Genomic DNA, 11,737 nt, shown 5'->3' with positions numbered 1-11,737 from the left:
ATATCATCAACGAACGTTAAGCGTACGAACCCTACAGGTTCGAGAACTATGTAGACATGACCGAGACACCTCTCTAGTCAATAACTAATAGCGGAACCTAGATGCCCATATTGGCTCCTACATATTCTACAAAGATCTTTATCGGTCGAACCGTTATGACAACATACGTAATTCCCTTTGTCCATCGGTATGTTACTTGCCCAAGATTCGATCGTCGGTATCTTCATACCTAGTTCAATCTTGTTACGCAAGTCTCTTTACTCATTCTGTAATACATCACCTCGTGACTAACTCCTTAGTCATTTGCTTGCAAGCTTATGATGTGTATTGCTGAGATGGCCCAGAGATACCTCTCCGATACTCGGAGGGACAAATCCTAATCTTGATCTATGTCAACTCAACAAACACCTTTGGAGATACCTGTAGATCATCTTTATGATCACCCAGTTATGTTGCGACGTTTGATAGGACACAAGGTATTCCTCCGGTATCCGGGAGTTGCATAATCTCATAGTCGAAGAAATATGTATTTGACATGAAGAAAGCAATAGCAATAAACTAAACGATCAATATGCTAAGCTAACTAATGGGTCTTGTCCATCATATCATTCTCCTAATGATGTGATCCCGTTATCAAATGACAACACATGTCCATGGTTAGGAAACCTTAACCATCTTTGATCAACGAGCTACTCTAGTAGAGGCTCACTAGGGACACAGTATTTGTTTATGTATTCACTCATGTATTTAGGTTTCTGATCAATACGATTCTAGCATGAATAATAAATCTTTATCATGAATGAGGAAATATAAAAATAACAACTTTATTATTGCCTCTAGGGCATATTTCTTTCAGAATTATGGCATCAAGATCAAGCATATCAGAAACGACAGTGGCACCGAGTTCAAGAACACAGGCCTTGATGACTATCTTGACGAACTTGGTATTACTTATGAGCTATCTGCTCCTTATACTCAGCAGAATGAAATTGTTGTACGCAAGAACATCATACTCATTGAGATGGCCTGCACTATGCATGTTGAATACAAGACACCTCATCGATGGTGGCCTAAAGCAATTGATACTGCTTGTCATATCATTAATCGGGTATATCTTCACAAATTCCTCAAGAAAACTTCATATGAGCTCCTCACTGACCAAAAACTCATTGTAAGTTATTTCAAAGTCTTCGGTGCTAAATGTTGGATTAGAGATTCACATCACAATTCCAAATTTGCACTGAAAGCACATGAGGGTTTTATGATTGGTTATGGAAATGACTCGCATGCCTACAAAGTCTTCAACACCTATCGCAACAAGGTTGTTCAAACTGTAGATGTGTGGTTCAATGAAACTAACAACTCACAAAGAGAACACCTGCCTGCTGTGCTAGATGAAATGCCTCCTGAGGAATCTATCAAGCTAATGGGCACTGGTGAAATAGTGCCCAATGAAGAAATAGATGAAGAAGAAGTGATGCCACACGTGTGGCAGAGACGGAGGCGCATCACATGTCTCTATAGCAAATGGATTGCCACGTCACCGCATGCATGTATGTAGGAATTTTTTTGGATTTTCAGTTTTTAAAAATGTTTATCTCTTAAATGAAAAATCCGATAGAAAATCCGTTTTCACCATTAAATCTGTTGCGACGAGTCAAAATTATATCTCATACCGATATGTTCCGACGGCTTTTTTTTGGGTTTAAAATTGCCATGTCTATTGCACATAAATTGCTATGGTGTTTAGATTGAAGTTGCCATGATATGTTTGAGTTACCCTTTCTTCTACGTTTATATAAATTTTGACATATTATTGAAAGGGAATTAAGAAACTAAACTTACCATGGTGAATCCCAGAAAATTCTCATGATCCATTAAATAATTTTGACATGGTTCATAATTAAAAAGAAATCTGTTGTCAATTACTTTAAAAATGCATGATCAATGACTAAATTTGCCATGAACCATAAAATAAAATTGCCATGGTGAATTACTTAAATTTCCCATGATACATGCACTAAAATTTGCCATGGTCAAAATACTAGAATTGACAGCCAAAATACTAAAATTGTCATGATCTATAAACTGAAATTGCCATGTTGAATTACTAAAAAATGCCATGATCCATGAATTAAATTTGCCATGGTTAAATACTAAAAAAATTCCATGGTCAATTAATAAAATTTGCCCTAAAAATAGATGAAATACAATGGTAGCTTTAAATCTAGAATAAAAAACTAGATGAAGCATGTCATGGCAACTTTAGTGTAAACTTTATGGCAACTTTTGGCAAAAAGAAAATCATTAAAAATATTAACTTGGAATCTAGTTTTAAAGATCTCGTCAAGACGGATTTAATAATGAAGACGGATTTTTAATCAGATTTTTTATTTAGAAGATAAAACATTTTTAATTCGTAAAACCAAAAAGATTTTCTTTAATGTCATCTGTTTTGATATGGAAAAACGGATGATAATGAAGACTTTTGAGCTATGTTGCTTTGCGGCACACGTGTGACACTTATCATTTAGGTAAGAGTAACATTTTTATTTATTTTTGCGGACTTTGCGTAACGTGATCCACCAAAGTCCAACGGAACACCGCCCGCCCGCGCGCACGCCACGGACGCATCGTTCCAAAGGCAGGGAGGGCATCGGCGCCGTCATCGCACCGTTCACCCCCACCACGCCACGCCCCCTATCGCTATCGGCCCGAAATCCTGCGCCCCGCATTTGTGCTCATCTCACACTCGCCCATCTCTATCCGCCGATCCACCCATCCCCCCATCCCGCGACCCCCTCAAAACCCCACCATCCCGCTGCAACCGGCGCCCCGTCCTCCCCGCCCGCGCGCACTCGTCCTTCACCCCCGTCCCTCAGTGCGGCCACACTCACCTGACCCACGGAATGACGTCCGGTGCCTCTGGCCGCACCGCCACGGCCGGAACCGCGGCGCTGCTGCCGCTGCTGTTCTTGCTGCTGCAGGTCTCCGCGGGCGCGGGCGCGGGCGCCGACTGCCATTTCCCGGCCGTGTTCAACTTCGGGGACTCCAACTCGGACACGGGCGGGCTGTCGGCCGCCTTCGGCGCCGCGCCGCCGCCCAACGGCAGGACCTTCTTCGGCATGCCCGCCGGCCGCTACTGCGACGGCCGCCTCGTCATCGACTTCATCGGTACGTACGTCTTCGCTCGCTGGGAGCGCCTTCAGTCTCAAACTCTCAGTATTCGCAACAAAAAAAAATGTCTCAAACTCTCAGTACTGTCAGGAGCTCTTCAAAGTCGCTGTAGTATTACTACTGTGAATTTTTTTTTCTTATTACTTTTTCAAGGATACTTTTCTTATTACTTTTCACCCGTTCGATCTATCCCTCGGTTCTTCTGCACGGCTGCACGTAGGGCCCACGGGTTGATAAGGCCGAAACCTACCGCCTTCACTTGCAGGAGCCAATAAATATAGCCTGAATTCGTTCCATGTGTAGCGGTGCAGCTGCGAAGGCAATTTTGAAAGCCAACGTCGTAGTACTACAGCGTAGTTATACGCTTTCTAAGAGTTCTGAAGGAGAATAAAAGTTGGCAGACACGCAGTAACCTGTAGGAGTACAGTAAAATTAACTTGTAAAAAGTTAATTAACAACTTCTCTTGGAGTAATAAAATGCTAAGAGCTGGAGTAGGATGTTGTTTGCGCTACTTTGTGACTTCGTGTCACTGGGCATGTATAATGGTGGCATATGGATACATATGCTCCATGACAAAAAATAATTTGAGGCATCTACATTTTTTTTTCTTCCCAATGCAAGCTACCATTAGTGGTCCTCATTAAGAAATAGAAAATAAAGACTCTAGTACACATGCATCTCTACTTTCACTCCAATCTTTTCAGCTTTTGTCACCGGATCGTACTTTTTTTCTTCAAGCACCTGCCTCCTGGAGAGGATCCCGCTTCCTTATCCGAACCTACTTTACGTCATATCCGATCATACATGGCATGCGAGGCATCACCTTGAGGTTATGCATTGTACATGCCTAGTCCGTTGGATCCTGGAAGTACTCCTGGAATAGTATAGAGTAGTACAGTAAAAAAGAAGGGATGTCTCCTGAAAGGGCCAAGCAGAACAAGACTTTTCTACCCTACATACCACCTTTTGTTGCTCAAGAAGATCTGAAAGCCCATTTCATTTCACATCCTGCCTTGAATAAGTTGCGGTTGTTGTCCGGCCACAGCCGGGCATCAGTTCATCGCCGGAAAGCGGCGGCCTTGGACTACGCGCCGCCAGAGCATGGCCGAAGCAAGCTGCACTTTGGCCCCGCCGCCGCGCGCGTGCGAGCGCCCGTGCCGTGGCAATGATGCCACGCCCATGCGCCCATCCGGGACCCGGCACGCCATCGATCGCCAGCCAGTCAGCTGCCTACCGACACCGTCCTGTGCAATCCAACAGAAAGGCTAGTCAGCTGCATGTGCGGAACATCACTCGAACGATGCCACTGCCATGCCATCGTCGCGGGAAGATTTTGTGTTGGGTTGCAGTTGGAGAGTAGTACTATCGTGCACCAGTACTCTTCTGGCTTTCGGGATGCTAGTTTTCCTTTCTGACTGTAAGACAATAGGCTTTGGGGGAACCGACACAACCCTCTAGGGGTGGCCTATCATATATATATATAATGAGGTGGTATACAACGTTACAATATACACATGTAAATACAATCTAACACCCTCCCTCAATCTTAGCCACTTTCTAATGAATCTAGAAGGGTAAGATTGCGCCTGCAAGTCTCAAACTGTGGCAAAGGCAATGGCTTGGTGAAGATGTCAGCAAGTTGATCCTTGGAAGAAATAAACTTGATCTGTAGTTGCTTCTGAGAGACACGTTCACGCACAAAGTGATAGTCAACTTCAATGTGTTTCGTTCGGGCATGGAATACCGGATTTGCAGAAAGGTATGTAGCACCGATGTTATCACACCAAAGAACAGGAGGCTGTGATTGGGGTATACTTAACTCCTGAAGCAAGGACTGTACCCAGATAATCTCTGATGTGGCATTGGCCACAGCCTTATACTCAGCCTCAGTACTGCTACGCGAGACAGTAGCCTGTTTCCGAGCACTCCAGGCAATCAGGTTAGAGCTAAAGAAGACAGCATAACCCCCCGTGGATCGCCTGTCATCCGGATTGCCAGCCCAGTCTGCATCAGAATATGCTGAAAGACAACCAGAGTCAGACGGCCGAATATGCAAACCATGAGCCACCGTGAAACGAATATAGCGCAAAATCCGCTTAACAGCAGACCAATGAGTGTCACGGGGTGACTGCAGATACTGGCAGACTCGGTTAACAGCATAGGAAATGTCTGGTCGCGTGATCGTCAAGTATTGGAGCCCACCAACAATACTCCGGTACTCGGTCGCATCAGAAGAAGAAAGAAGCACACCATCAACAGCATTGAGCTTATCAGTGGTAGACATGGGTGTAGTCGTCGGTTTGCACTTAAGCATCCCAGCTCGCTGCAACAAATCCAGAGAGTACTTCTTCTGCGTCATAACAAGGCCAGCAGCACGAGAAGTAACCTCCACACCAAGAAAGTAATGAAGCTTCCCAAGGTCCTTGACCGCAAAATCAGCACCAAGTGAGCGAACAAGCGCAGTAGCAGCCGACTGAGAGGAGCTGACCAAAATGATATCATCTACATAGACCAACAAGTACATAGTAACCTCAGGCCTTTGAAGAAGAAACAATGAGGAGTCAGCAGTTGATGATGCAAAACCATGAGCACGAAGAGCCATTGCAAGACGAGCATGCCAAGCACGAGGAGCCTGCTTCAGACCATAAATTGCCTTGGACAGACGACAGAGATGATCAGGGCGATCCGGATCAGAGAAACCCGGAGGCTGGCGCATGTAAACCTCCTCCGCCAAGACACCATGAAGAAAAGCATTTTGAACATCAAGCTGACGAAGAAACCAACCTCGAGTAACAGCCAGAGAGAGAAGAAGTCTGATGGTAGTAGGCTTGACCACTGGACTGAAGGTGTCTTCATAGTCAAGTCCAAAACGCTGTCGAAAACCACGAGCAACCAGACGAGCCTTATAGCGCTCAATGGACCCATCAGAATGCCTCTTCACTTTGAAAACCCATTTGGAATCAATGACATTTACCCGTGATTGTGGAGGAACAAGAGTCCATGTCTGATTGCGAAGAAGCGCTTGATACTCCTGCTCCATGGCCTCTCTCCAATGAGGAATGCGCATAGCAGCTTGATACGTGCGTGGCTCAGAGGATGGATCTGCGAGAGCAGCAGACATGCACGCCGCTAACCAAGCAACTGTGCCATTATGACGTTGCTTAGGCTGAAAAATGCCACTCCGACTGCGCGTATGTGGACGTAGAGCAGCAGCAGGAGCCGGCGGAGGCGAAGGTGACGGAGACGTGACGGTCGCCGGAGATGCAGGAATCACCTCAGGTGAGCTCGGGACAGACGACTCCGGGCTGCATGGCGAAGACTGGCCCGACGACAGGGGCTCAGAGGCCATGGGCGAACCGAGGGTGGGCGAGGCCAGCTCCGGTGACACCGGCCCAGACGGCCTTGGCGAGGCGAGAGCAGGCGAGGCCGGCCCTGGTGAGAAGGGCCCAGACACCCTGGGCGAGGCAGGGGTGGGCGAGGCCAGGCCTGGTGATGACTGCCCCGACACCCTGGGCGAGACGGGGACCGAGGAGGCCGGCCCAGTCGGCGGGGATGCAGGGCGCGACGATGGCGAAGGCAGCCCAGAAGCCAGAGGCGACCGGGCCAGGACGTCGATCGGCCGTGCATGAGCACGGAAACCGAGGCCATGCAGGGGCGCCATGTGCTCCTCATGCACAACAGAAGGTGCCGAGGATGAAGGCGATGGCGACGAAGAGGAAGATGGCGCTTCCAGAATCTCCAAACGAGCCCCACGACCAGTGCCTGCACCATGGTTAGGCAACAATAGAGGAGAATATGCAACATCATCAAATTGGTCAGAAGCAACAGAGGATGAATGCATGACAGGTGGCTCGGTAGTGGACACAGGGAGGTTGGCAAAGGGAAAAACATGCTCATCAAACACAACATCCCGAGAGATGTAGACACGATTAGTGGGAACATGAAGACATTTGTATCCTTTATGAAGAGAGATATAACCAAGAAAAACACACTTCTTGGAACGAAACTCGAGCTTACGCTTGTTATATGGACGGAGATGGGGCCAGCAAGCACACCCAAACACCTTGAGAAAGGTGTAGTCCGGTTGTTCATTAAGGAGAACTTCAATGGGAGTCTTCATATTCAAAACACGAGTGGGAGTACGATTGATGAGAAAACATGCAGTGGTGAAAGCATCACTCCAAAAACGAAACGGAACAGATGCATGGGCCAAAAGAGTCAGACCAGCTTCAACAATGTGACGATGCTTACGTTCTACTGAACCATTCTGCTGATGTGTATGTGGACATGCTAAACGGTGAGTGATCCCAAGCGACTGAAAGAAGGAGTTGAGGTTGCGATACTCGCCACCCCAGTCCGACTGAACATGAACAATTTTGTGCTTGAGAAGGCGTTCAACATGTTTTTGGAACTGAACAAAAATGTCAAACACATCAGATTTACGTTTGATAAGATAAAGCCAGGTAAAGCGGCTGTAAGCATCAACAAAACTGATATAATAATTATGACCACTAACAGAAGTCTGAGCAGGACCCCATACATCTGAAAACACAAGTTCTAAAGGATGTTTCACCTCACGACTGGACTCCGAAAAAGGAAGTTGATGACTCTTCCCCTGCTGACAAGCATCACACACTGCTACATCTTTATTACTAGACACACTAGGAAGCTTATGACGACGCAAAACATGCCGGACAATAGGTGTGGCCGGGTGACCAAGACGAGCATGCCACTGTGACGGAGATACCCGAACTCCACTGAAGACGCGAGCGACGCCAGGATGCTCCAGACGATAGAGACCTTGGCAAAGCCGCCCACTAAGAAGAATGTCCCTCGTGCCCCGATCCTTAATAAAAAGATCAAAAGGATGAAATTCACAAAGCACATTATTATCACGAGTGAGTTTAGGAACTGAAAGAAGATTACGTGTCACAGATGGAACTCGAAGAACATTGCGAAGTTGAAGACTCCTATTGGCATGTCTAGTGAGAAGTGATGCTTGACCAATATGAGAGATGTGCATACCTGCTCCATTGGCGGTGTGGATCTTGTCGGAGCCATGGTAGGGTTTTTAGGCGGAAACGGACGTAACCTAGCGTGATACCATGTAAGACAATAGGCTTTGGGGGAACCGACACAACCCTCTAGGGGTGGCCTATCATATATATATATAATGAGGTGGTATACAACGTTACAATATACACATGTAAATACAATCTAACACTGACAATGGGATGCTGATTTGAGAGGGACAGAAAGAAACGTTAGGTTAATGCCTCTTTGATTTAATAATTGTTCCTTTGGTTAACGACAGTTCCAGAGAATTTGGCAGAACTGAAATCTTTTCGATGCGTGTTTTCCAGATTCGTAGGTCGGAATTTTCCCCGAGGATCCATTTACACTCTATTTCATACTAGAAAGTTATCATCAACTCAAACCTCTTAGAATTTTACGTTTTTCATATTGTTTAATCAAACAAACAAAATAACTCAGAAGTAATTCCAAGAGGGCTGTTGTGCTTCTCAAGAAACAAGGCTAGTGTGCAAGACTAATAATCCTGCAACACTTCATTTTTACTTTCTGCTGGCGTTAGCATTAGGTGACACCTAGTTGGCTAGTTAGAGACCTTGCATTCTTCTTTCCTAAGTAAGACCTAGATCACTTATGTTCCGTTATCTTCTGATAGTGGAACCCGGCCAGTACAGGTCGTATGAAAAAATAAATAATTTGGCTGGTCTTAAGTGTCAGGAAAGCTTGAGGTGGTTGGATAGGTGGCTAGAAAAATGGAACGACGAACAAACGTGAGCAGCGTGATCGTATTATATAAAGAGACGCCGTACATTAATTATTGGCGGGAGAGATTTTTGCTGCAGTGTCAGAGCATGTGTGGATGCTTTGCTTTAAATATATTCTTAGTGGAGGGCAATGGGCCACTAGCTTGATCCTGCACTACAAGTTGCTTTAGGAAGACGATGGCACGACTATTTTTCAGCAAAAAGGCTAAATCGAGCTATTTGTTGCCAAAACTGGTCTGAAAGAATTCAGAACCAGGACACTAGAAACAAGAAATGTTGGAGGCAAAACATGCCAGTGTTTGGTGCTATTTTTAGGCTAGCTGAGAAAAGCGAAATGCTCAGTGGACGGGTAGAAACAGAAATTAGAACTCATCACAATCTATTGCCACATTGCAATGTGCTAATGATCTACTTTATCTTTTTTCCGCTGATGCTGCAGCTGAAAACCTGGGAATACCTTACCTAAGTGCGTACCTCAACTCAATAGGGAGCAACTTCTCGCAGGGGGCCAATTTCGCGACAGCCGGCTCGACAATCAGCCGACAGAACACATCCCTGTTCCTCTCCGGGTTCAGCCCCATCTCCTTGGACGTGCAGTCCTGGGAATTCGAACAGTTCATCAACAGAAGCCAGTTCGTTTACAACAACAAAGGTGGTAACAACTAGACCAAATTTGGCCTATCTTAGTACGAAGTCTTAGTACACAGAACTGAAGATCCATTCTGTTTATCTTACTCCCATGTATGTAGGTGGCATCTACAGGGAGCTCCTGCCAAAGGCCGAGTACTTCTCCCAGGCGCTGTACACCTTCGACATCGGCCAAAACGACATCACCGCGGGCTACTTCGCGAACATGACGAGTGAACAAGTCGTAGCGTTCATTCCTGAGCTCATGGAGAGGCTCACCTCAATAATCCAGGTACGTCTTATGAAGATCACCATCACATGACCAAGCTAGTAGGCTGGCTCGACAACTGACTGACTGAAGAATTGATCTGCAGAGCGTGCATGTGCTCGGTGGAAGGAACTTCTGGATCCACAGCACGGGGCCTATCGGCTGCCTGCCTTACGCCCTCATTCGCCGGCCCGACATCGCCGCGGTCAAGGACAATGTTGGCTGCTCTGTCACCTACAACAAGGTCGCGCAACTCTTCAACCAGAGGCTCAAGGAAACAGTGGCTCATCTTCGGAAAACCTACCCTGACGCCGCGTTCACCTACGTCGATGTCTACGCCGCGAAGTACAAGCTGATCAGCCAAGCCAGCAAGCTAGGTAATGCGCCATGGCCGATGGCTGGATGAACAATGCATACGTGTAGCTGCTGCTTGCGTACGTAGTGTCCTGGAGAAATCTGAGGCTGGGCGTTCTGGTCTGCAGGCTTCGACGACCCTCTGCTCACCTGCTGCGGGCACGACGCTGGCCCGTACAACTTCGACCCGAAGGTTGGTTGTGGCGGGAAGGTGCTGGTGAAGGGGAAGTGGGTGGTGCTGGGAAAATCCTGCGACGACCCGGCCAGGAGAGTGAGCTGGGACGGCGTCCACTTCACCGAGGCGGCGAACAAGTTCTTCTTTGATCAGATCGTCGGCGGCGGGCTCTCAGACCCGCCCATGCCCCTGAGGCAGGCTTGCCGGAGCAAAGGGCAGTGAACTGCAGGCGGGTCGTTGGTCAGGTGGGCCGTGCCGCTGCTGCTGCTACTTTCTCTGTAAGAGCATCTCCGACAGAAGATGCAAATTTGGAGATGTAAAAATTTACATCTTCGAAAAGTGTCTTTTGCATCTCCAAAGGTGTCAACTCTAACAGAAGATGTATATTGGAGATGTAAAAAAGCAACTCCAATAGAAGTTGCAAATGAAGATGTAAAACTATACTTCAATTACTTTCATTTGAAACCTATACTTCAAACGTAGCAAATTCAACTATTATTTCATTTCAAACATAATTAAACATAATTCTAATTAATAAAAAGCACAGCAAACTCAACTACTACTAGTTCGAACTACTACTACTTGAACTACACCGAAGATAAAACTACTTGTCATCGGAGCTCTTGAACTGCTCCCAGAACTCATCCTTGTACGGGTCGTCACAACCCTCGTCCTCCTCCTCCGAGGACTCGATGGGGATCACCGTCAAGGGGGCGGTCTCGTCCTCCTCCTTCCCCTCGACGACGTGCTTCGAGAAGAACTCTTGCTCGGCCTGCACACACCCCGGATGCTCACGCGCGAACCTCGCCATCGCCGCCTCGTCGCTGTCGTCGGGACTGACGACATGGCGGGCCTCTTCTTCGTCGTCGTCTTCTTTGTTGTGATCTCCTCCATGCGAATGCCCCTCGGCACGAGCAACTCCGCATCCGACTTGGTCTCGATCTCTGGGAAGTTGAGGTCCTTCTTCGGTCTCCCGGCACGCCACACCGCCACGTCATAGGCACGCGCGGCCTCGTGGACGGTGGGGTAGGTGCCTAGCCAAAAGCGGCGGCCGGCGTCGCTGAACTCCACCCCGAAGTTGCCGGAGGGCTTCGGCCTCACATAGAAGAACCCTCGTTTTGCCCCTCGAGGTCTTCCTCGACGGCATGGCGACGATGGGGCGGGGCGGGGCGGGGCAGGGCGGTGCGGTGCAGCGACGGTGTGGGGCGCTGCGGAGACGACGTGATAGAGGCGGTGTCGGAGCGGAGGCGGTGGGATCGAGGTAGTGCGCGACAGAGCTGGTGCAGAGGCGATATGGTCGGGGCGGAGGCGGCAGTGTCGAGCTGGAGGGGAAGGGGTCG

At 47.6% G+C, this 11,737-nt stretch overlaps 1 protein-coding gene across 1 annotated transcript; it reads left to right on the top strand.

Moving 5' to 3' along the window:
- The first annotated feature begins 2,730 nt into the window (after positions 1-2,730).
- On the top strand, positions 2,731-10,884 carry LOC123188148 (GDSL esterase/lipase ACHE). Its single transcript, XM_044600191.1, has 5 exons — positions 2,731-3,174; positions 9,413-9,625; positions 9,723-9,892; positions 9,975-10,245; positions 10,351-10,884. The coding sequence occupies exons 1-5, from the start codon at positions 2,910-2,912 to the stop codon at positions 10,617-10,619; spliced, it is 1,188 nt and encodes a 395-aa protein (XP_044456126.1). The 5' UTR covers positions 2,731-2,909; the 3' UTR covers positions 10,620-10,884.
- The last annotated feature ends 853 nt before the right edge of the window (positions 10,885-11,737 follow it).

The sequence above is a fragment of the Triticum aestivum genome, chromosome 2A (genome assembly GCF_018294505.1).
Source record: "Triticum aestivum cultivar Chinese Spring chromosome 2A, IWGSC CS RefSeq v2.1, whole genome shotgun sequence".
NCBI classification, from domain to species: domain Eukaryota; kingdom Viridiplantae; phylum Streptophyta; class Magnoliopsida; order Poales; family Poaceae; genus Triticum; species Triticum aestivum.
This window is presented reverse-complemented; position numbering and strand designations above follow the sequence as displayed.